A 26,890-nucleotide genomic window follows, 5' to 3' on the forward strand; every position below is an offset into this window, starting at 1 on the left:
CACACACACAGCCGGCACAGTGTCTAATTATCCTCGCGCGTGCGCGCACACACACACACCGCGATGAGGAAGAAAATAGATTTTTAACCTCTGCATTGAGAATTTCCTTTGCCTTACTCGCGCGCACACACGTGTGTTATAAAAAAAACAGTACACGCGCTGTACACACGCGCTTCCGAACACATAATAAAATATGTTTCACACACACGTAGTCACAGTGTTATAGTAAACAGTACACGCGTGCACAGATGTTGATTATACCAGTAAGAGACGAGCACTAAGACCCAGCAGGGGAGATGAATACCTGCAGCGCAAGAGAGAGAAAAACCGTAGGCTCAGTTGTGATGACGCTACGCTCTGTGTCAAAACAAGAAGATCATGCATTATACATGATACTCGGAGCTCGTAAACCACGACAATGCTTGTTTTTTAAGTCAAAATTTATAAAAAATCTTTGCTCGTCTTCCGGAACATTGGTAAACCGCGTTACTCGTAATCCGAGGTTCCACTGTACTCAGTTATTTAGGTATATTTCCAAAGATGTAATCTGTTATTCTGACAATATATGTAACCTGTGAGTGTGCAGTGATTCCTTTAGTGTGTGTGTGTGTTTGTGTGTGAGAAAGTCGTCCTACAAGCCCTGCCCCCATCCCAGACAACCTGCCTCTCTTCTGTTATTCCTGCTGCTAGTAGTTAACAGATTGTTGGTCAAATTTCACTGAGTGATGAAAGTAGAATACAGTGGAACCTCAAATTACGAGCATAATTCGTTCTGGAAGTGGGCTCGTATTCCAAAACACTCATAAACCAAATTTAATTTTCCCATAGGAAATAATGGAAACTCAAATTATTAATTCTACAGGCCAAAAAAAATTATACATAAAAATAATTAACACAAAATATAAAGTAAAAATAAAACAAATTAACGTGTACTTTACCTTTAAAAAACACGTAAAAATATATCCCGACAGTGTTTCCGTTTGTGCACGCAGGTGCTGTTTGTGTGTGTGTGTGTGTGTGTGTGTGTAATGTGCGTACACACACACATTAATGGAGAGACTGTTTTTAAAACGTTTAAAAATTAACCGTTTAAAAATTAGCAAGGAACATCGCTAGTCACACTCGCAGGAGCGCATACTAACGGAATCACTGCTGTAAAGTAAAACAACAACAAAAACAAATTAACCAGGGGTCCGTTCTTCATACGTCGCTAACTCAGTTAGCTGGATTTGATTGTTGTAGATTTGTCCTGATCTTGGATTGTTTCGTTCTTCGATGCGCTTTTCGCATTTGCTGTCATAGCAACAGGTCCCTGCTTGGGAGCAGGTTTATTTCATGTAAACAGGATTTAGGCTGCGCTCCTGGGAGGTTGTGATTGGTTAAAATGGCGAGGTCACATTTGATTGGTTAAAGAGCACGACTGACGCGGACTGACTCACGTGGGGAAAGTATTTTGCATATATATATATATATATATATATATATATATATATATATATATATATGGCCCCCTGCCATGGATTGCTCCCCCACATAATCACTATCAAATATTATATCAGAACATGGATTTATAGGTTTATTAATGTCATGTCTTCTGGTGAAGGAAGTGGACGCAAAAAGCAGGATTAGTTTGTGACAAGTTTTATTCTTCTTTTTTTTTCTCTGAGATTATTACTCAGTACACTATATGCAAAACAAGAATCGCAACAACAGCAACTTAGAAAGCTGGGGGTCTGCAGGTGGGTCGGGTTGAAAGTAGAAACGAACAAAAAACATAACAAACAAATCACGCCGCGGTGGCGAGGCCGCAAACCCCGGCGTACTGAGAATCACTCAGCCTTGACCTTGACCGTGACGGCGGCAGCAAGAAACCCTCGGCTTTGACCCCTCCCTGCAGACTCCGCTCAGTCCTGGGAAAGCACATACACACATAAGATATTTAAAACCACGACAGACAGAGGTGCACGTCAGTGAACAGACAACGTGAAGAGAGTTCGGCTGGGCTATAAATAGAGACACGTAAGGATGGACAGGTGATCATAATTTGGTGCTCATCACAAACCAGGGAGACATATACACACAGACACACTAGGGGGAGACAAAGGAGCGGCTCAGTAATCCGGTGACCCAGATCTTACCCTCCCGGGCTGAGTTGGCAAGGATGTTACAGTACCCCCCCCCCTTAGGACCGGCATTCCCAGGGGGGTGTGAGCGCCCTTTCCGTGTGATCGGAGGGAGTGAGGACCTACCGGCCTGATGGAATTGCCGGCGGGCGGGTCGACCCGGGGGTCGTGGTGCTGGGCGATCCGGCCGGGCTTGATGGAAATCGGTTATGAGTTCTCTACTCATAATGTCCCGGGCCGGGACCCAGCTCCTTTCCTCCGGGCCGTACCCCTCCCAATCCACCAAATACTGGAGGGAGCCCCCTCTCCTCCGAGAGTCCAACAACACAGCCCCGGGGATCGAAGGCTCTGCGACGCCTCCGTCTAGGGGTCCCGGAATCACTGGCCTGAGAAGAGAAATGTGAAACACAGGGTGAATTCTCATGTGGTGAGGTAGCTGTAACTTAAAGGTGACCGGGTTTACTTGTGCCAGGATGGGAAATGGACCGATGTATCTGGGAGTGAGTTTTCGACATGGGAGGTGCAGGTGGAGGTCCCGTGTGGAGAGCCATACTCGATCCCCTACCTGGAGCGGCGGACTTTCCCTCCGCCGTCTATCGGCATTTCTTTTAAATCTATGAACTGCTTGGGAGATCTTGGTGTGTGCTTCCTCCCATACTTTTTCCGCTCGTTGAAACCACTGATCCACCATAGGGATATTGGTGAGAGTGGCATCCCAGGGACAGAGCGGTGGTTGATGCCCTAGCACACATTGAAACGGTGTCATGCCGGTCGAGGAGTGACGTAACGAATTCTGCGCATATTCCGCCCAGATTAAACAGTCTGCCCATTCATGTTGTCGACTACTACAATATGCTCGGAGGAACCTTCCGAGTTCTTGGACAGTCCGCTCTGCTTGCCCATTTGACTCAGGGTGGTAGCCTGACGTCAGGCTAACTGTGGTTCCCAATTTCTGGAAAAAAGCTTTCCAGACCCGTGCGATGAATTGGGGACCACGATCCGAAACAATATCCTCCGGGATACCGTAGTAACGAAACACGGAATCGAATAAGCTTTCTGCTACCTGGAAGGCTGACGGGAGAGAACTAAACGGAAGGAAACGACTTCCCTTCGAGAATCGATCCACCACCACAAGAATAGTTGTGTACCCCTTTGACACCGGCAGATCCGTGACAAAGTCCACGGCGATATGGGACCACGGTCTGTTAGGTGTAGGTAGGGGCATTAATTTACCAACTGGCAACCTACGGGGGTTTTTGGTTGCGGCACATGTTGCACAAGATAAAACGACTGTTCTCACGGTTTCCCGCAGTTTTGGCCACCAGAACTTAGGTTCTAATAGGTGGATGGTTCGTGACACGCCGGGGTGACCTGATGCGAGGCTTGTATGCGCCGCGATCGTCACTCATTCGCGTAGAGGCTCCGGAACGTACGTTCGATTCGGAGGACAGCCCTTGGCCGCGGGGTGGGACCGCGCCAGCTGGGCTATCTCCGAATCGATGTCCCACACGATCAAAGCCACCACGAGTGACGATGGCAAGATGGATTTCGGATCGTTGTTGTGATCCGGCGCCGGATAAAATCGAGATAGCGCGTCTGCTTTTTTATTGCGAGAGCCCGGTCGATACGTGATAATAAAATGGAAACGCGTGAAGAACAGCGCCCATCGGGCTTGTCGAGAGTTTAATCTTTTTGCTTGTTGGATGTACTCAAGATTCCGATGGTCGGTGAGTACAGTAAAGGGATGTTTAGCTCCCTCCAGCCAGTGTCGCCACTCCTCTAACGCCGCTTTTACTGCTAGCAGTTCTCTATTACCAATATCATAGTTGCGTTCGGCAGGACTTAGTTTTCGTGAAAAGAAAGCACAAGGGTGGAGTTTCGCTGGGTTGCCATGGCGTTGTGACAGCACCGCCCCCAGCCCCACTTCCGACGCATCGACCTCAACTATGAATGGCTTCTCCGGGTCCGGCAGTTTAAGAATGGGCGCAGAAGTAAAAGCATGTTTGAGTCGCTGGAAAGCTGCGCGCGCTTCCAGCGAGAACTCGCGCAGGCGCTGTGGTTTGCCCCTTAATAAACTTGTGAGCGGTGCCGCCACTGTACTGAAGCCCAGAATAAATCGCCTATAGAAATTGGCAAACCCAAGGAAGCTCTGTAGCGCCTTAACTGACTTGGGTTCCGGCCATTGTTGTACCGCCTCGACCTTGGTCGCTTCCATCTCGACTCCCTGGGGTCCTATGCGATAACCGAGAAATGCTATTTCCTTTTGATGAAAGTCGCATTTCTCTGCCTTCGCATAGAGTCCATGCTCGCGTAGACGACGAAGGACTCCGGTTACATGCACGACGTGTTCCGCATATGACCGCGAGTACACCAGAATATCATCTAAGTATACTATAACATAGCGGTTTAACATATGTTGAAACACGTCGTTCATGAACCCCTGAAACACCGCAGGTGCGTTTACCAGCCCATACGCCATCACGTTATACTGGTAATGTCCGGATGTGGTGCTAAACGCCGTTTTCCATTCATCGCCCTCGCGAACACGTACCAGATTGTATGCGCTACGGAGATCGAGTTTAGTAAAGATAGAAGCGCCTCGGAGTTGGTCGATCGCGGCCGGCACCAGGGGCAGTGGGTGCTTATACTTTACTGTAATAGCGTTTAGACCACGATAATCTATGCAGGGTCTAAGACCCCCGCCTTTTTTTTCAATAAAAAAAAATCCTGCTGACGCTGGGGACGTGGACCTGCTGATGAGCCCCTGCTGGAGAGCCTCACTCACGTATTCCTCCATGGCCTGTGTTTCCACCACAGACAATGGATAAATGCGCGCGCAAGGCGGTGTTTTCCCCGGCAGGAGCTCAATCACGCAGTCCCACGGACGATGGGGGGGAAGTCGTGCGGCAGCCTTAACACTAAACACATCTTGAAATGCTCGGTACTCAGATGGCACAGTGGTTGATAGTTGGGCGCGAGGACTTTCAATGGTTGTGGTTTGGACCATCAATGAGGATGGTTTACAAAATTTCGCGCATCTTGGGGCCCAGGATATGATGCGAGACTGTGCCCAATTAAAATTCGGGTTGTGATAGCTAAGCCATGGGAGACCTAGCACGACCGACTGATCCGCCTGCGGGAGCACAAAGAATTTTAGCTCCTCGGTGTGACCTGGGAAAGTTAATCGAAGTGGCACGGAAAGATGTTCAAGGGGCGATTGTTTTAGATGTTGACCATCTAGAGCCTTTACTGGGATCGGGTAGGGAAGCTTCGACACGGGAGCTCGGAGCTTGGAAAGAAGAGTAGAGGAGACAAAATTCCCAGCCGAACCCGAATCTATAAGGGGAAAGACAGACACAGTGTGATTATTGTAAGACAAAATAGCCTGTAAACAAAAAGAGTGATGAGTACGAGGTGGGGTGTAAGTGGTTACGTTTAACAGCGGACAGGTGTTTACTCGATGGGATCCCCCCCCACAGTACAAACATAACCCCGCCGTTAGGCGTCGTCGGCGCTCCTGGGCCGAAAGGCGGTACGTGCCGATCTCCATCGGCTCAGGTTAATTGCTTTTACGCGGTTCGGAGGGGGGTTTGCTGAGGCTATCGCGGTGGCTTTGCTCGGACCTTCCTGCTGCACTTCGAGGTGGGAGGTGCCGGGGCTGGCCGCGGAGTTGCTGATCCAACTTGATGGCCAGGTTGATACTGTCGTCCAGTGACAGCCCGGCATCACGACATGCTAGTTCGAGTTGTAGTTCGGGTTGGAGGCCGTCACGGAACCTGGCCAGCAAGCTTTTATCGCACCAGCCACTCTCCGCGGCTAGAATGCGGAATTTCACCGCGTAATCCGAGAAGGTCTGATTCCCCTGTTTTAGCCTCAGCAGCTGTTGTTCCCCCAATTTCCCGTGATCTGGGTGGTCGAACACCGCGCGAAAGTCTCTGAGAAAGATGTCATAGTCGGTCGTCACTGTCCCGTCGTTGCTCCACACCGCCGCCGCCCAGTCGATAGCAGGACCCGTGAGCTGCTGCGTTATGAAGCTGACTTTCTTGGCATCCGTCAGTTCGGGATATTCCGCCAGGTACAGCTCACAGGCCAGAAGAAACCTTTTGCAACCCTCGGGATTCCCCGCATAGCGTTCTGGTGGGGCGGCTCGTGGTGGTGAGTGTGCAGAGCGGGGCCTAGGAGGTGGGGATTGGGCCCATTTAAACGCCAGCCTTTCTAGGCTGGTGGCCATATCATTGACGGCTCGTGCCAAGCCGTCAATTTGTCCCTGCTGCCGGATTATGTAGTCGAGTGCTGGGGCGGTCTCATCCGGCAGCGGTATTCCTGCTGCGTCCGGGAGGGTCTGTTCATCTGTCATGTCTTCTGGTGAAGGAAGTGGACGCAAAAAGCAGGATTAGTTCGTGACAAGTTTTATTCTTCTTTTTTTTTCTCTGAGATTATTACTCAGTACACTATATGCAAAACAAGAATCGCAACAACAGCAACTTAGAAAGCTGGGGGTCTGCAGGTGGGTCGGGTTGAAAGTAGAAACGAACAAAAAACATAACAAACAAATCACGCCGCGGTGGCGAGGCCGCAAACCCCGGCGTACTGAGAATCACTCAGCCTTGACCTTGACCGTGACGGCGGCAGCAAGAAACCCTCGGCTTTGACCCCTCCCTGCAGACTCCGCTCAGTCCTGGGAAAGCACATACACACATAAGATATTTAAAACCACGACAGACAGAGGTGCACGTCAGTGAACAGACAACGTGAAGAGAGTTCGGCTGGGCTATAAATAGAGACACGTAAGGATGGACAGGTGATCATAATTTGGTGCTCATCACAAACCAGGGAGACATATACACACAGACACACTAGGGGGAGACAAAGGAGCGGCTCAGTAATCCGGTGACCCAGATCTTACCCTCCCGGGCTGAGTTGGCAAGGATGTTACAATTAATATTAAACATGATATTACTATTATAATAAACCCTAGACACAAGACAGCCGTCAAGACCATTAATATAAATTCTTGTATAATTTATTATACAATTTATTATACATTTATTTTTCAGGGGTTTGTTATGAATATGCAAATAAATATTTATATAAAATAAAAATAAATATTTTTTATAACGTAAAATTTGACAAAACTAATTTTATTATAAAATAAACAATATAAAAGTATACATGTTGTATTTGAAAAAAATATATTAATATTTCCATTTGTTCATATACAACATATTTATGTTCATATTGCTTATTGTGTTGTCTCATGTAATTTGTACTTTGTAAACCATTAACCTATGAATTTCTGTTCTAATATAATATTTGATAGTGATTATGTAGGGGGGCAATCCATGGCAGGGGGCATTTCAGCGCATAACACGCGTTACAAAAAAAAATTAAGCTCGCTCTTTTTCCATTTCGTCAACCAATCAAAGGGGTTGTGATCAGTGTTTCTACTGTCGATGCATATCGCCTTTTAAACCATCGCACGAATGTGCAATAATCCTAGACAACCCCATCCAGCTATACTAATCATCAACAACAGGTGTGCTCGAAGAACCAACTTAGCCACATCGTAATTAGCAAGATGATCTCATCTTAGATGTGTCAACTTATCTCGGATGTGTCAAGCAAAGTACAAACAATGGACCATTGTACCTTACCTTTTAGAATCGTGACAGAGTTTGTTTGTGAACATGAGAGGGGGGGCTGTAAAGCCGAGAGAGAGAGTGTGTGTGCGCACACACACACAAACACACACTCGCCTTTACAGCCCCCCTCCTCTCAGGTTTCCAAACAAACACACACACTCTCTGCCTTACACGGACACACACACGCACACAAACACACACTCAGAAACTCTGCAAGCACTAAGACCCAGCAGGGAAGAGGATTACCTACTATTCCATAGCGTAAGAGAAAGAAAAACCATTGGCTCAGTTGTGATGATGTGGCGTTCGGTGTCAAAACAAGAAGCGCATGCGTGATACATGATACTGTGCTCGTAAACCAAGACAGTGCTAGTTTTTCAAGTCAAAATGTATAAAAAATCTTTGCTCGCCTTGCAGAACACTCGTAAACCGCGTTACTCGTAATCCGAGGTTCCACTGTAATTATGAAGGTTTTAACAAAAACAACTTGCATGAGGAATCACAAAGGAGTTTTCATTTTCTGCAATGAAAAAATATATTTTTATTTCTATTTTTATTTTTAGTTCTATTTTTCCTAGTTTAATTTAATTTTTCTATTTAATTTTCTATCGTATTTCTTTTATTTTTATTTATTTCTTATTTGTAAACTTTAATTCTCTTTTAGGGTCAATGGCAGTCGTATAAGCATTTCACTACATTTCGTACTGTGTATGACTGTGTATGTGACAAATAAAATTTGAATTTGAATGAAACTGGCTCTCATGAAGGCCATCCCAGGAGGGCGAGACCAAACCTACCTCTGCCTCAAACAAGAAGTTCATTTAGAGTTATCAGCCTGAAAAATGGCCAATTAACAGCATCTCAGATTAAAGGTGTTATGAAGTCATAATGCATTTTTGGAAGGCTTCCTTTACAATGTAGAAAGAAATAAAAATGAAAGTGACCCCAAACTTTTGAACGGTAGTGTATATAAACAATATTTTTCTTATTAGGATTGAAATTTGATGATGAAGAGTGTGTCATTGTGTCTCTCTACAGGTTGCGTGATTGTGGTGTCTCAGATGAAGGATGTGCCGCTCTGACTTCAGCTCTGAGATCAAACCCCTCACACCTGAGACAACTGGATCTGTCCTTTAATAAACTAGGAGACTCAGGAGTGAAGTATCTCTGTGCTGTACTGGAGAATCCTCACTGTAAACTGGAGACACTGAGGTAAGATCATTTCTCTGAGGGTCACACGACCTGCTCCTTAGTAAGACACATTCTCTAATAGTGAGATGGAAGCAGGAGTAACTAATCACACAAACTGCACCTGGGACACAAAGAGTGGGAGTTAGATAGATGTCCATCCAGAGATGAATCAGGACGTGTTGGCTCGAGAATAAACTATTTAGAAAATTTTTAATAAACAGGTGATGTCATTCCAAATAATAACATAATTTTACAAACACATCAGCTTTAAATTAAGTCTTAAATGAAGGTAAAAAATCTGGTGATGAAGAGTGTGTCATTGTGTCTCTCTACAGGTTGTGTGATTGTGGTGTCTCAGATGAAGGCTGTGCTGCTCTGACTTCAGCTCTGAGATCAAACCCCTCACACCTGAGACAACTGAATCTGTCTAATAATAAAGTAGGAGACTCAGGAGTGAAGTGTCTCAGTGCTGTACTGGAGAATCCTGACTGTAAACTGGAGACACTGGGGTAAGATCATCTCTCTGAGAGTCACATGACCTGCTCCTCAGTAAGACACATTCTCTAATAGTGAGACTGAAGCAGAAGTTTTAGGTTGTAGATGTAGCACGTGCAGGTGACATGTTTTCCATGAACTCCCAGTGAGAACTCCCAGACCTCGAAGCCATACATCTCTCTCCACACTTGACTAGGAAAGAGTAAAAGACTTCAAGTCTGACAAATCTACCTGTGCTTCAGATATAGCTAGTCAATGTGTCAAGCTTAATTAAATACAATCCATCATTCATGTACAATTTCTTTGTGTTTTATAATACAGTGTTCATTGTGTTATGTTAACCCTATGATGCACGAGTGATATGACCCTACACTCTTCCATAAATGGGTCATTTTTGACCCACCTATAAAAGTCAATGTGTTTTATGCTATTTTTTTCATATTGGTTGTGAATAATGAATTGTAACATAGTCTGTATTACATTTTAGACCACACAAAAATTATTTCATGTTTGAAATTGTATTATTTTTCACTTTATTACAGATTTTGAACATTTTGATATTTAAAAAACGAATATTATACAGAACAGCAATAGATGTCAACATTCATTATGTGTATGTGTGTAAATGTCTGGTCATTGACAGTTCCTCACTCTTTTCTATTCTCTTGCAGGTAAGTCTCCGTGTTTGCTAAAGCGTTTGAAATGATAGTCCCTGTTTTGCCTTCTTGTCTCCTCACTGCACGCAGTTGTGACAGACTACCTGTTTCTGGCTGTGATTATTGCACACAGGCACATTGCACTTCCCACACCTATTGCTGACTTTGCGATCTTTGTTACTTGGGCAGATCTGACACCTCTTTCTCTTCAGTTGGCCCTGTCTGCTTCTGTCCTTTGGCTGGGTTGTGGGTTTTGTTACTCCACACCTTCCCATTGCTTCAATGATCAGGGTTTGCAGTTGTGGGCAGCCTTCCAGTCGCCTCCTCATGTGTGGTGTGACAAGCTCCTTTAAGAGCTCTTTTAGGAAGAGTCGTCGTGCATTGGTGATACCTCTGTTGAATTCAGGGTGCTGAGTCATGAAAAAGGTATAGGCATTTAGGGTGGCGATGTCAAGGATGTTGTACCACAGCACCATGGGCCACCTCTGTGTTTGTCGCTTGCAGGTGTAGGTGCCAACCATTTGGTCCATGGTGTCAACACCTCCTTTGGTCTTCACCATTTCTGTTTTTTTCTTTCTGGTGTTTTCATCCACCATTTCATTGTGGTGCATCGTGCTCAGGAGGACAACAGCCATTCCTTTCTTTCTGACGTAGGTGGCCATAGTAATGCTATGCTTCATCAGAGGAGGGATATCTGGCTTGTTCTGCCGTAGAGTCCCCACAATAGTGAGATCCATTTCCAGGAGATGCTGCGCAAGAGGCACACTGGTGAAAAAATTATCTGTGGTGATGTTGCGACCTGTGTTTCTAAATCTACTGCACAACTGCCGGACAATGTTCTCCCCCAGATTCTTTTGAACTTCTTCCCCTGGTTGTCTCCCTGTGTAAACCATCTCTACAACCATCGTAGGGAGCCTAAAAATTGTAGAGCGGACTTAAATTTAGGGTTAGGGGTGCGTAGACAATTCAAGTGTACGTGCTATTACTAATTTCATGTGTGCCATTGTTACATTTAGAATGTAATAATTGTTATTGTCAGATTGTTAGATGAGGCTGATGGTTGTATGCAATACATGTCACTACATGTTGTACATGTATAACTATGTATGTGACAAACTTTGACCTGACTTGACTTGAGGTTCCCATGGAATTGTATGGGAAATGCATGTGGGTCATTTTTGACCCACTTATGGAAACTTGGGGTAGTAATACAAATATTATAATTTCTTAAAAAGTATATGAGGTAACTTAAACATTTTAATGGAATGATATCAAAAACATGTTATTTGAGGAATACCTGGAATATGAAAAGATAAAAACTTTTAATTACAAAGATATTGCAAGAAAATGACCTCTCCGGGTCATTTTTGACCCACTTGTGCATCCTAGGGTTAAAAGAACAAAAGTGATTAACATATAAGTCATAAAGAGAGACATATAAAAAAAAAAAACGAGAATCTGGCAACCACTCTGCTAATTTACACCTGCTTCTGAGACGAGGACAAAATAATGTGTAAAACTGATGACTGTTAATCTCACAGATTTTATTAAATTAAGCAGAACATGTAATTGTAACGACGCGGGACTCACAAGGGGCAGAACCATGCAAAAATGCTTTGCACTGTGAGACTGGTGCTACTGGTCACTAAATATATTGTGGCGGGGGGCGGGGTTTCGCTTGGGAACCATCATGCTTTGCGGGAGGGGCTGTTATGTGTTCACCCTGTTGGGAGAAGGTGTTTGGTTTACTGGCTTCAGCCAGGGTATGTGTGATGTGTGTGTTGTTTATGCTGCTGGTTCACCTGTGTTACGTGAATAAAATACTCCCAGCCATTTGCATTGGGCAGCAAGTAAAATAACTCGTCTCTCCACCATCCTTTCCGGTGTTAAAATGCTACATTGGTGTCAGAAGTGGGATGGAGAGTCGCGAGTTGGAGCGCACCCCGGAGGAAATCCGGAGGATCCAAATAGGCCGCCGAGTAGCAGAGCAGCTGAGGAGGAAGAAGACCCTCCCTGATGGGGCCAGCGCGGGCAAAGAGCGGCGACCGGAGCGGAGCGGCGCGTCCCAGGTTCCGGCATTGGACCTCGGGGAGGATTCCTCCAGTGACGCGGCGCCGACACCGGAGCAAGCTACAGCTCCGTGCCCCGTCCGCCAGCGAAGCGACCTACAGCTGCGCCTGCCGGCCTACAACGGCGCCGGCGATCCCCACGCGTTCATCGCCCAGGTAGAGCTAGCCGCCAAATTCGCGGGCTGGTCCCCGGCAGAAACAGCCGTCCGGGTGGCCCTCTCGTTGGAGGGTGACGCGCTGCGGGCGTTGCAAGATCTCCGGGCTGATGAGCGGGACGACTGGTTGAAGCTGCAGCAGTCGCTCTGTTTCCGTTTCGGCGCAGGGGACCGTAACGAGGCCGCGGGCGAGGAGCTGGCAACCCGCGTGCGGAGCGCCTCTGAGCCACTAGGGGCGTTCGCCATGGACCTGCGATCTCTCGCGCGCCAGGGCTACCCGGATTTCGGACACGGCCAGCAGGAAGAGCTAGCTCGTCGCGCGTTCCTTCGGGGAATCCGGCCGTACCGGCTTCGCGAGCACCTCCGGTTAGCGGCACCGGCGTCCCTGTCCGAGGCGCTGCGCGAGGCCGAGCGCGCCGAGCCCATCTTGGGTGAACACCCCACGGCGAGAGAGCCGAGCGATCTTCGGTGGCTCGCGGCCGCTGGGTAGGTGAACCTAGCCGGGGACAGGGCTACCCGTCGCGGCTAGGCCTCGACCCAGCCTGCGAGTTTCCGCGACGACGCCGAGGCCAGGGACCGCCAGACTACCGCTGCAACGTTCTCCGGCCGGAGGACAGCGTACCCCAGCAGCCGTTAAACTAGCTTCGGGGGGCGCCGAGGGGAAACCGCCTCCCACAGCCATCTTTGTTTCCCCAACTGCCGGATTTAACTTCCGGTCGGGACGTGTTGGAAATCGCGCGGGGGTCTACGTGGACTGTGGCCTGGACAACGTTTCGCTGCGGGCGCTCGTGGACACCGGCTCTACAGTTTCGCTGCTGCGCGGGGGGTTGTTGAAGAGTGGAGAGCGCGGTCGTGTGCTGCCGGACCCGGCCGTGAACATTCGCACCGTGTCGGGGAGTTATTTGAGGATACGGGCCTGTCGCACAGTGCGAATACAAGTAGGTGCAATCATTCTTTTTCACCCATTCTTTGTGGCGGATATCGAGGATGATTGTATCTTGGGATTAGACATTTTGGAAAGGTGGGGTGCGGTACTGAATCTCGCGGACGGGACTCTGCGTGGTAGTTTCGGTTTAGCTAGGTTGCTAGTGCCCAAAGCGCAGCCGGACGGGTTAGTAGCACGCACCAGGGGGGCGGAACTTCCGGTGGACGCGCCATGTAAACATCCGGTAGCTGTCCGAGCGAGAATAATGGCCGAGCTGATGCGGCGTAGCAGTGTGGGGCTAAATCAGACGCAGACCGACGCCGTGAAGTCCCTTTTGCACGAGTTCGCAGATATTTTCGCAGTGGATGAGCGCGAGTGCACGCATACCGATTTGGTGCAGCACAATATCGATACGGGTAACGCCGCTCCTGTTCGGTTACATCCGAGACGCCTCCCGTTAGCTAAACGAGCTATAGCCGAGCAGCAGCTGCGTGAGATGGCCGACTCGGGCGTCATAGAGCCAGCATCCGGACCGTGGTCTTCACCCGTTGTACTTGTGCGTAAAAAGGACGAATCGTGGCGGTTTTGTGTGGACTACCGGCGGTTAAACGAGGTGACGCGCAAAGATTCTTATCCGTTACCGCGAATAGATGATGCGCTGGAACACGTTGCGGGCTCGGCGTGGTTTAGCTCGTTGGATCTGCGTAGCGGGTACTGGCAAGTAGAGCTCGCCCCGGAAGCACGACCCAAAACCGCGCTTTCGATCGGACAAGGGCTATGGCAATTCCGGCGCATGCCGTTCGGCCTCTGCAACGCTCCCGCTACGTTCGAACGGTTGATGGAGAGAGTATTGGCAGAGATCCCTCGCAACCGTTGTGTCGTCTACTTAGACGATTTATTGGTGCACGGCAAGGATTTTGCGGTCGCGCTAGCTAACCTACGGGAGGAGTTTCTAGCTATCCGGCGGGCGAATTTGCGGCTCAATCCCAAAAACTGCCAGTTGTTGCGGCAAGAAACTGTCTTTCTGGGACACGTCATTAGCGCTCAAGGGATTGCCACCGATCCAGCCAAAATTGCCGCGGTACAGAATTGGCCTGAGCCGTCAAATGTGTCGCAGCTACGCACCTTTCTCGGGTTAGCGTCGTACTATCGCCGGTTCGTGAGGGATTTTGCTACGATCGCCAGCCCGCTGCACGCACTCACGAGAAAGAACCAGCCGTTTCGCTGGGACAGGGAGCACGCGTGTGCGTTCACTCGGTTACGGGAAGCTCTGGTTACGTCGCCCGTTCTCGAATATCCTGATATAGCTCGTACGTTTATTCTCGACACGGACGCGAGCGATGTAGGGCTGGGGGCCGTCCTGTCTCAGGTTGCCGGGGGCAAAGAGCGTGTTGTCGCTTACTTCAGCCGCGCGTTGTCTGGGCCGGAGAAGAATTACTGCGTCACGTGGCTCGAGCTGCTAGTGGTCGTCGCGGCCCTTAAGCATTTTAGGCCGTATTTATACGGGCAATCCTTCTTGCTGCGGACCGATCACGCTTCGCTAGTGTGGCTGCTTAGTTTTAAAGAGCCCGAGGGGCAGTTAGCGCGTTGGCTCGAGCGGTTGCAGGACTATCACTTTACCGTTCAGCACCGAGCGGGAAAATTGCATGCTAACGCCGATGCGTTATCCCGCCGGCCGTGCAGCAAAGAGCGTTGTCGACACTGCGAGCGGGTTGAAGAGCGTGTGGGTGGTCACGACATCGAACACACCCCGACCCCCGTGAATCAGAACATTCTCCCTGCGCAGTCTTCCGAAGCCCCCGTCGGTAATCGGCCGTCCGAGCCAGCGTGCAGCCGAGTCACTGCGGCACCTAAACCATCGCCGGTGGTCGTTTCGCCTGTGCCACAGATGGACTGCGATCAGCTAATGGTCGAGCAGGAGAAGGACCCGGCGCTGCAGCGGGTATTAGGTTGGGTTAACGCGGGCCAGAGACCGGATTATGCCGCCATTGCCCACCTGGGACCAGAAGAAAAAGCTCTCCACTCGCAGTTTCACCGACTAGCGTTGCGGGGGGGGTTAACTCTACCGCCAGTGGGAACGGCCGTGTGGCGCCGGCGAATCTTTTCAGCTGCTGGTGCCGCGGACTTTGCGGGCATGTGTGCTGGGGATGGTTCATGGGCACGCAGGTTCGGGACACTTTGGGGTAACTAAGACACTGCGGCGGTTGCGTGCTCGGTTCTACTGGCCGGGTTGTCATACTGATAGCGAACTTTTTGTTCACAGATGCGATGTCTGCACGGCAAAGAAGGGCCCTACCCAGCGCTCGCGAGCACCCTTGCAAGACTTTCGGGTGGGGGCGCCCATGGAACGTATGGGCGTGGACATTCTGGGGCCGTTTCCCACCTCTGATCGCGGGAATCGTTATGTGCTGGTGGCCATGGATTATTTCACCAAGTGGCCGGAGGCGTTCGCTGTTCCGGATCAGAGTGCTTCCACCACGGCTCGAGTGCTGGTGGATGAGGTGTTCAGCCGATTCGGCGCCCCGGAGCAGTTGCACAGCGATCAGGGGCGTAACTTCGAGGCGGAGGTGTTTGCGGCGGTGTGCGAGCGCCTCGGGGTGAAAAAGACCCGCACCACGCCCCTGCATCCACAAAGTGATGGCCTCGTGGAACGGTTCAACCGAACACTCACCACCCAACTCGCCGTGCTTACCAGCGACCGGCAAAAAGACTGGGACGAGCATTTGCCTCTCGTGCTTTGGGCGTATCGTACAGCGGTGCAGGAGTCCTCGCAACTGACGCCAGCTGCGTTAATGTTCGGTCGCGAGTTGCGCACGCCTGTGGATCTAGTGTTCGGGCCCCCTCCACAAGTGGATTTACCCACGAAACCAGGTTTGGAGTATTTTTGTTCATTGAAAGACAAACTGTTCCGTGTCCACGAATTGGCGCGTAGACACTTGGCGGACGCCGGGGTTAAGCAGCGCCGCGCGTACGATACTCGCAGCCGGGGGCGAGACTTTGCTACTGGGGAGCAGGTTTGGGTGTATTCCCCCGGAAGGAAAAGGGGGCTCTCACCTAAGCTTATGTCGCACTGGGTGGGTCCCTGCACGGTCGTCGCACAGCTCTCTGATGTGGTCTACCGGGTGCGGTTGACGGGGCGGTCGCGACTGGTCGTGCTCCACCGGGACCGTCTGGCTCCTTATCAGCCCCACGCCAGGGCATCGTCGGATTCTGTGGAGGCCAGTCCGCCTCAGGAGGAGGGCGACGGGCCCCCTTCCTCCGCAACCAGACTCCGGCGTTCCCAACGCCGGCGCCGACCACCGTCACGTCTGTTGGACTGAGTGCGCCATGGTGACCGGGGACGGTCACAGCTCGGGTGGGGGCAGTGTGGCGGGGGGCGGGGTTTCGCTTGGGAACCATCATGCTTTGCGGGAGTTTGGTGTTTGGTTTACTGGCTTCAGCCAGGGTATGTGTGATGTGTGTGTTGTTTATGCTGCTGGTTCACCTGTGTTACGTGAATAAAATACTCCCAGCCATTTGCATTGGGCAGCAAGTAAAATAACTTGTCTCTCCACCATCCTTTCCGGCGTTAAAACTCTACAATATTGTATTGTACTGTTCTTTCGTTTGTTTCTTTGCTTTACAAATATGACCCAATATATGTGCAGTGATACTTTTTTTTATGTTTGTATTGTGTTATATTTTTATACTAGTATGCGGTTTTAAAAATTAATCTCCACTTTAATGAGCCATGTATTACGATGTAAGATGTGGTGGCCTGCTGGATCCAGACTCGCTGTCCCTGACCGTAATGTTAGATCCGTCAGACCCTGCGGAACTGTAGCTTTCCTTCTTGCCAAAGGCATATTCTGTTTATTTGAAGCATATTACTGAACCTCTAAACCTTTTTTCCTTTTTCGCGTAAATTTCAGCTCCACCTTTTCTTCTTCCTCCATTTCATTCATGGAAATTATTGTTAATTTGTTCAGAGAAATTCACTGCATCGAGAAAGGATCAATATCTCTCTAAAAGTGAAGCGGTCGGGGGGGGGCAATATATCCTATGAGGCGCCGTATAGGGCTTAAATCAAACTTCACTCATGCACACACATATGAAACACTTGCATACACATATATGAAACACTCACACATACATATATACTACTAACTGCTCAAACAACTACATATGAAATGCGCGCGCACATACATACATACTTTCCGCGCACATACATACAAACTCTTTTCGCACATTCACCTATGAGATTCTCAGTGTAACCGGAAGGCATTTCAGTGAAAAAAGGAAGGCATTTCAGTGTAAAAGGAAGGCATTTCAGTAGTATATATGTATGTGTGAGTGTTTCATATGTGTGTGCATGAGTGAAGTTTGATTTAAGCCCTATACGACGCCTCATAGTAATCAGATTCATTTCGCACATTTTTGTTTGTTTCTTTCTGAAATCTTTTTGTCTTTGCATCAGTCTTTCTGTAGAATGTTTATTTACTGTGAATTTCACTTTTAAACCTGTAGAACCTGATGGACTTAATTTGTAGACATTTTTTACTCTCCATTAGATTTATAATTCAGGAATATCTATTTAACAATAAATGATCAGCAAGTAATCTGGTTTACACAATACATGGACATTATTAATTCCTTCATCTTCTATACTCCTTATCTGTGTATGATCTGTGATGAAGAGTGTGTCATTGTGTCTCTCTACAGGTTGTATAATTGTGATGTCTCAGATGAAGGCTGTGCTGCTCTGACTTCAGCTCTGAGATCAAACCCCTCACACCTGAGAGAACTGGATCTGTCTGATAATAACGTAGGAGACTCAGAAAGAAGAAGCTGCTCTCTGATCTTAAGGATGATGAACATTACAAACTACAGACACTGAAGTAAGTAATGACCTTTTTGTATTTTTATTAAAATAATAAAAACTAATTATTTAAGTAATTAATCATTAGTTTGTACATTTCTATTTAGTCCCAATAAATATATGATTAGCAGGTTAGAAGTGTTATCACTGTTTTATTTAAACATTTTTGTCTAAGAATATGCTTTAATGCTTTAATGTTTTGTGTTCAGTAAAGTTGATTTTAAATCCATGTGAAGTCAGAAGACAGGGAGTCAGTCAGAGTCTACAAAATGTCACAAATGAGTGCATGAGAGTGATTGTAAATGAACAGCTCGTCTCCTTGTGACACCCTGCTATCTCTGACTTCATACTGCTGCTTTTGTCTGAACAAGATGATCTCTGCTTTTCCCTGTTTCTGGAAGCAAACTTCATTCTCTTAAAACTTTTATGCTACAAATATTGTATTTAAGCCGCCACTTTCCTCACTCTGACACTTCTTCCAGCACCCGACCTCCACACCGTGTCTTCTGTCATTCCTGTAAAATTCACCTCAGCTTGTTCTTAAAGTCTGCACTTAAATATAAATGTAGAACAAGAGCTAAATGACTCAGTAGTGTTGATTATTTAAAAAGCTCCAAAGCCTGTGATTGGATAAGAGCAGTGATGTGATGAGTAAATATCTGCAATATCTATAACACAGATGTTACTAAGAATGAAGAAATGTTGAATGATTAATTATAAACAGGAGATGATGATGTTTCCCTTGAAGGAGAGATGATTACATGCTGTTGATCATGAAGTACCACAGTCCAGTTTATGGTTATTAATACAGATTTTTCTTTTAGATTCAGTCAGTGATGAACATCTTTGTGTGATGAAGACTCCGGTGTTCCTGCGTCTCCATGTTGGTGATAGAGAACATGCTCATAAACACATCATTCATTTAGTTATAACACATTAAACAGACTCAGAGACGTGAGAAGTGTGTGTTCATCGTGCACAGTGAATCACAGACTGAGTGAACACAGACAAGTGGAGTGACACAAGTCATCAAATCTGCCAGTTCTGTTATGAAATATATGAAACATCAGCCAATGGGTCATGTGATTATTCTGTGTTTTTGATGTGTTATTTTTTTATTATATCTTTTTTCTTATGAATGCTTTTTTTATTGCTGTTTTGTTGGCTTCACAATTAAAATGACATTGTATGTAATTGCTTACAGTGTCCATAATTTAATCAAATACATAAACTAAAAATGTTATACATGTCATTATTTCTGTTAAAAATTACTTAAAAATGTAAAACTTTGTAGCAATATGTTTGTAACAGTTTTTTTTAAGATGTTTTATGTTTAAAACCAAAATATTGTTACAATTCACTTAAAAATTATTCATTAGTTAAATGTAATTTACTTCAACATTTTCTATGTAAAAATATCACATTAGATGTAATGCCACTTCTTCTTTTAACAGACAATAAAGTTGACAGGAGAGTTGTGGTTCTGTGTGGTTCATATCACTACAGCTTGTTTATCCACTTTGCGTGTGGACGTGGGTCTGTTGGGGCTAGCAGGAGGGGTTAGCACCTCTGTGTTCTCTTCTCCCAGGTTCACAGGTTCTGGAACACGTTTGCAGTGGCTGGAGTGGATCCACTTCACACTTTCTGCTACCTTCACTGCTGTCTGTGTCACTAGGAGCACCTGGAACGGTCCCGATCACCTCCTGGCCTTCCGGTTCTTTCTCCTGAGGTCCTTCACCACCACCCAGTCTCCTGGTTTCAGGTCATGCAACTTTTCCTTTGTGGCAAGACCTCCTTCACTTGGGCCTGTACTCGAGATAAAACCTGCGTGTGTGTGATCTGAGGTGTTTTGGGGGGTTCTTGTGCTCGGTCTTTTCACTTTTTCTAAAAAGTGGATTTTGTGAAATCGTTATCTTTCAAGTGAATTATAAAAGGAAACAAACAGAAACAAGCGAACAGGGTAAAATGATTTATTTATTTTTAATTAACTTCTAACAGATGGTTTATTTTAATATTGTATTATGTTTAAAGAAAAAATTTAAAGTATTGTGTGTGTGTCTGTCTGGTGGGCAGTAAACAAAGTCATTAATGTGTTTACTGGCGTGTGTCACATAAGCTTTTTAAACACCTAGAACGTCAGTTAAGAGACGACTCTCAATGGCCATTTCATACAGTATGTGGCCTTTGACCTTAAGCTCACTCACTTATTGTCTATACCACTTTATCCTGTATACAATGTTACAGGGAGCCTGGACAGGGGGCCATTTCATCGCAGGGCACACACACACTACAGGTGTCATGTCGCTGCACTAGGAGGCAGATGTAGGGTTAACAAAAAAGTTTTTTCTATAGAATCTCCAAAAAAAACAATACAAATTGTCTAAACAAAACAAAACTATATTACTGACTCCCCCGGCTGGGTCTGCAGGCAGGGTGAAAAAAATATAAAGAAAATAACCAACTCAAACTTAGAACTGAACAAAGAAGACTGAGAATCTCTCAGCCTTGACCTTGACGATTGTCTTCCAAAAAAAGAGACGACTCCGCCTCTGCAGACACCGTTCAGTCCTGGGGGAGAGGATAAACAAACACGTAGCGATTAGCAAAACAAACATGAGGGTGCACACCAGTGAACAGACGAAGTGCTGCGGGTTCGGCTGGAATAAATAGGGAGACACAGGGGGAGACAGGTGATCTTAATTTGGTGTTAAAGTGAACACAAGTACACACGTTAACACACTAGGGGGAGAAAAAACACTGCCTCTGTCCAATTGGAGTAATCTGCAGGTTTTGGGATTGAATTTTATTTACTGAGCTTATGCAGCCAGGACCATAAATATTGGGACAGTGACATACATTTATTTGTATAGTTTGTTATTAGTGTTACTTATGTTTTATATTGCTAGTCACTGGTTATGTCCAGACACAGATGATTCATTCTTATTGAAACTATATCCAGTACAGCAATAACACAAACAAGACAGATAACAGTGTTGTGTCTTACCTCTGTGTGAGATGTAGAATTGCAGTTGTAAGGCTTTAGCTCAGGATCACACACACCAAAGCCAAGAGCAAGTCTGCAGTCACGCTTCCCCTGCAACACATTAAAGGCTCCTGATACAGTAACATACTGTATAAATATACACTACAGTCACAGGCTCCAGTCATATCTGAGTTTACTCACTGCTTGGACGTTAGTGCGCTAAAGCGAGCAGCTCCTTTCTCCGTCTCACCGAGCATCAGGCTTATGGTCTGAAGCACTAACGTGGAAAGCCTGGAGACCGACACACAGTGTTGTAGTGAATCAGTGAGGTGGTGATGGTGTTCTGTTCCAGTCAAGGTGAGTCAGAGGTTAAAAGTGGAACAATCGCTACAAAAAAGTCATGTTTCACTTCATATAACGACTAAATACTACAAAGATGATGTTCACGTAATTTTGAATCACGTAATTCGATTTGCGGCCAGGCTCAGATAGAGTTCAGGTGACTGTACCACACACACATACACTCATTAAATATAAATTCAAAAAGTAAGTACATTTTATCACTTCATCACTCTACATGAAGCTTAAGTAGAATGGATGTATTTAAATTAAAATTAAAAAAAGCCCAGGTCGACACGGTGGTGTCGTGGTTAGCACTGTCGCCTTGCACCTTCAGGGTTCGGGTTCGATTCTCAGCCAGGCTCTATTCCTGTCTCTCTGTGTGTATGGAGTTTACATGTGCTTGGTGGGTTTCCTCCGGTTTCCTCCCACAGTTCAAAGACAGGCAGGTTAGGATAAATGGTGTTCCCAAATTGCCTGTAGTGTGTAAATGTGTGTGTGTGTGTGTGTGCCCTGTGATGGATTGACACCCTGTTCAGGTTGTACCCCACCTTGTGCCCTAAGTCTCCTGAGATAGGCTCCAGGCCCCCACAACCCTGTATACAGGATAAAGCGGTATAGATGGTGAGTGAGTGAGTGAGTGAGTGATCTTCTTATACAACAAACATAAAATAAGTTCAAATGTCCAGACATGGGTTTATTAAACTTAGATTTTTGTTGACTTTTAATATTGTGATATTATAGAAATACAGTGGAACCACAGATTGTGAGTAACGCGGTTTGCGAGTGTTCTGCAAGACAAGCAAATATTTTTTTTTACACATTTTGACTTGAAAAACAAGCATGCCTTGAATTAAGTTTCATTGGCTATCATGTAGCACGCATGCGCTATTATGATCACCATGCTTTTTCTCTCGCGTGCGCTGCCAAATTGTGGGTAATCGTCTCCCCTGCTCGGTCTTAGTGCTCGTCTCTCACTCGTATAATAATTGTTTGTGTGTGTAAAGCATCGTTAATTTTGTGTTTGTATGTGTGTGTGAAAGTGTGTGTGTAAGAAAGTTGTCCTTTCACACGTGCAATTATTATAAATAATATGCGTAAAGCAAAAGCAAGTCTTATTAGAGAGGTTAGATCCATTTTCTCTCTCCCTCTCTCTCTGTCAGCCTGCACTGACTGTGTGTGTGCGCAAGTCATTGGACAGTGTCTCCTCCCCTCCTCCTCTCGCCTTCACACACACACTCTAACTCCCCTGTTGTGATTTTTTTGTGAAGTTCAGGTTAATTTGTTTTATTTTTACTTTACAGCAGTGATTCGGTTATAGAGGTTTCTTGTCTCCCATTTTCCCAGGAAAACAGTGTTTCTGTTAGTATGTGTGTCTCTCTGTCTGCCTGTCTGCCTGTCTGTGTGTCACAGGGGATTTATTTTTACTTTTTTTCAAAGCATAGGTTAGGGTTGCAAGTTAATTTGTTTTATTTGTTTAATTTTTTTGGGCTGTGGAACGAATATTTGAGTTTTCATTATTTAATTATGGGGTAAATTCACTTTAATTTATGAGTGTTTTGATATACAAACACACTTCTGGAACAAATTATGCTTGTAATCCAAGGTTCCACTGTACTAAGTATAAATAAACTGTGTTATAGTCAGGATTACTACAATCTGAGTAAAATGAGATGATCCTGAACGTAACATTCTTAATTAAAACAACTTAAACTCACCCAATCATCATGAAAACTGTAGTATCTCTTACCATCATGTAACAGGGACGAGAGCATTACAGAATACAGATTAAGCTCAGCCTTCTTCTTCTTCTTCTTCTATTTTCACCAATGCTGAAGTCTATTTCTATATAGGTATATTATTTCTATAATTTTTTTAATTCATACTTTAATTTTAAATGCTGTATAAAGCGATAAGTGAAATACAAAAATCATTCAGAGTGTGACTCAGGGATCATTACAAATGAACTCAGTTAGCAATGACACTAAATAAACGTCACGGCTCTTTTGGACTAATCATGTCCAATACTCCTGGACGGCATGATGTCCATAACCGAGCTTGTGTTTCTAAATGATTATCTGGCTGATTCATTATTTGGGGTGACAGAAAGACAAGAAGTGTATATTAAATATTCATAAAACATCCGATTATACCTCGCTAATATACACTGTAGCGTCCTCTCCCTCTTATGGTGACGGCTTCCTGTCTCTGGTGATGGAGGTAAGATTTACAAACGTGTGTTAAACTCAAGCTAATGGCCTCCCTGGGGTGGAATGAGCCAAAGCACTTGAGAGTTAAAGTCCTAACCATACCCATGCAGGCCACAAACATCATCACCTCATCTATAGACACAGATAGACACAGAGGGACTGAGGTGGGTGAGCACTGGAAAGGCTTTTAAATCGCCAATTATTGTTCAAGACTTAACTTTGTAAGCTAGGAACTGGGAAAATGTCTTTAAATGTTGACTTTTCTTCCACCAGTGAATACAGAACAGATAAAGGGAAGTCTGTTAGAACTGCAAGATTTTGGGATGTAAAAGAATCATGCGATGATAAATGATGTCAGATTTCCACCTTTAATGTGACACAGCAACCGACAAAATCTAAGTGAAAGACAATTAAAACATTTAAGGAAACTCACCTTTTTGTTGTAATACAGCACTCAGTGTTTTAGGTTAAGAGTCTAAAATCTTAGCAGAACATGATATGGCATTTTTACTCCACTATCCCTTGTACAAATGCTCAGGTCTATACATCAATCTGTAAGCGGATCTCTAGTGCACAGGGATCTTCAGGTCATTCATAGTTTTTATTTTTATTTAGATCTGGACTCTTAGTTATACTACCATATTCTTAAATGTCATGGATCTTCTTCTGTAGCCATTCCTAAAGTGACATGGATTTATTCTTTGAATCGTTATCATCCTGGAAAATGACACTTTTCCATATCTGCAGCTTTCCTGCCAAAATAGATTTGTATTTGGAGATATCCATCCTTCTGTCTATCTTGACTAAAGCTTCAGTCCCAGCTGAAGAGAAGCAGCACCGTAGCATGATGTTCCCACCACCATGCTTCATCATGAGTATGGAGTTCTCTGTGTGATAAGCCGCCATGTTTTAGCACCAACATGTCTTTTAGAAAAAGCTCTACCTACATGAGAAAAAGTTCTCAAAGCATTTTGTCTTCTGCACTTGTTGATGGTGGCTGTAACAATGTCCCATGCTGATGTTTTGGATATTCTTTCGTAGACATTCTCCTAATTAGTACCATCCATCTATAACATCCTACTGAGATGATGTCAAGAAATCATACAGAACCGGTGACTCTTTTTTTGTTAATCAGAACCACTTCCTTGATGACAGATGCATAATAATTAATTTTGAGTTTATTAGTTTGATTATAACTGGTTACCATTTTTCATTAATGTCATTGATTGCTGTAAGACATTAAAGGTATAAAACAATCAAAATAAAAAATGGTAAAGGGGTGTCTAGATGTTTTTATGTCCACTCATCATTTCTAAATTAAAGTACAGCTGTACCCACTGTATATATTAATAGCCTGAAAGCTTGTAGGAAATGTTTTGTACATTCATGCACTCCGAAAGAACAATTGTTGTTGTTAGATGTTTTTTTCCCATTTTTTCACTGGAGAAATTACATTTCCAAACTATGTATGTTCACAATTAGAGATTTCTTTGAAAATCAGTAAATTTAATAAAATGATAAACTTCTCATTTTAAATACATTTCATATCAATTAGTTAAAAACTAGGGAAAGACTGTTTGTTTTTCCCTCACTTATTTTTTTATTAGTGAATATTATTAATAAAAAACATTAAAAGTTTGGAGTGGGAGAGAGTGAGTGAGACTCCATGTCCCTTGAGACCGGTAGAGAGACACTGTCTCTCCGACATGGTGTCAGGTGTGTGTCGGAGGACGGAGTACAGGTGGAGGAGGTGCTGCTAGTGGTGTGAGAGCAGGTAGGATACGAAAATATCTACTCTGTCTCCTGGATGAACAAAGCGGTGGTGGTTTTACTGACCAAGAAAAAAAGCGAATTTGAGTGAAAGGCGTCATGGTCCAAATTACCCCTCTATCTGCCCCTGCAACACGAGTGCTGATCTCTAACGTGTCCCCGTTCATTAAGGATGAACAGCTCATTAGGAAGCTGGCCCGCTTCGGGAGGTTCGTCAGCACTATGAGAGCTATCCCGCTCAGGTGTAAGAGCTCCAGCGTGAAACAGCATGATGATTTTAAACAACCGAGGGGACATTAAACGTGAATTTTAAGTGTAAGGACGGGGACAATAGTTACACTATCTTTGCCACCACGGAGCGGCTGAGGTGCTTTGAGTGTGATGATGTTGGACATAAAAGTCTGAGCTGTCCTCATGGAGCTGTGCAGCCGGGGAGCTCAGGGGACGACTCGGACGGGATACAGCAGCAGCGCCGCAGGGACAGACAGCAGGAGGACACCGGGGAGACGGAGCCTGCAGCGGGCCTCACCGACCCCCAGAGCAACGACACACCGCAGTCAGAACTCACAAAAGGTCCGTCCTGAACACACTGACACCACAGATAGAAACACTGCACCCAGCGCTGATAAACACAACGCAGACACAGAAAACACCGCCAGTATAAAACACCACGTCCCTACAGACAATACCGCTAACAGTAACCCTGTCCCTAATGTCTGCTCTGATACACACCAACAAGAGGAAAAATACAACTACTGGCAACCCACAGAACACAAAACACTACAGTGAGCATGAGGGGTAAAAGACAGGAGGAATCACACAAGGCAGGGGGTTAACACACTTTTTCCAGGGAAAAGTAAAAATGCTCAAAACTCTCACATCAGGTAAGAAGAAACTGAAAGCTGCTCCCAGTAAGGAGAGAATACAGGACATGGACACGGACAGTAGCCTGGGTCAGAGTAACACAATGAACACACACACACACTCATGACCACAGAGTGTGAGACTATGAACAGGAAAACCGTAAATAGTTTATTTCCTTAAATTGTTTAACAATAAAGTGTTTAAAATCTCTAAACTCTCTCTCTCTCTCTCTCTCACACACACACACACACACATTTTAGACATCATTCCTTCACATGTAAAACAAAACCATGATTACATAATTTTAATCAAGTTCAATTAAAAGTCCAAGTAGTAAAATCATTTTTTTTCTATGAATCACACCTAAAGTGTGTGTGTATGTGTGTGTGTGTGTGTGTGTAGGTACAGTACACACACACATATTCTAATCATCTCCATCATCCTCGTAATCATCCTGTCTTTCTTTTCTATTCAGTCTTTCTCTAATGCTTACTTGCACCACAAACCCCCTTCATGTCTCTGTCTCCAGGATAACATTCACCCTCCCCTCCTGATACTCTGCCTCCCAATGGGGCTCAGCGCTGGGAATAAACACTTGTAAAACAACCAT

At 45.5% G+C, this 26,890-nt stretch overlaps 1 protein-coding gene across 1 annotated transcript in view; it reads left to right on the plus strand.

The window, feature by feature from the left end:
* The window catches only part of LOC128533806 (NACHT, LRR and PYD domains-containing protein 12-like), a 605,307-nt gene that overhangs the window by 293,210 nt on the left and 285,207 nt on the right, over positions 1-26,890 (plus strand). Inside the window, exons 14-15 of the mRNA XM_053508060.1 lie at positions 8,804-8,977; positions 9,292-9,465. Of these exons, the coding sequence (XP_053364035.1) occupies positions 8,804-8,977; positions 9,292-9,465 (348 nt within the window). The remainder of the gene's footprint in view (positions 1-8,803; positions 8,978-9,291; positions 9,466-26,890) is intronic.

Source organism: Clarias gariepinus, chromosome 12 (assembly GCF_024256425.1).
Source record: "Clarias gariepinus isolate MV-2021 ecotype Netherlands chromosome 12, CGAR_prim_01v2, whole genome shotgun sequence".
Lineage (NCBI taxonomy): Eukaryota > Metazoa > Chordata > Actinopteri > Siluriformes > Clariidae > Clarias > Clarias gariepinus.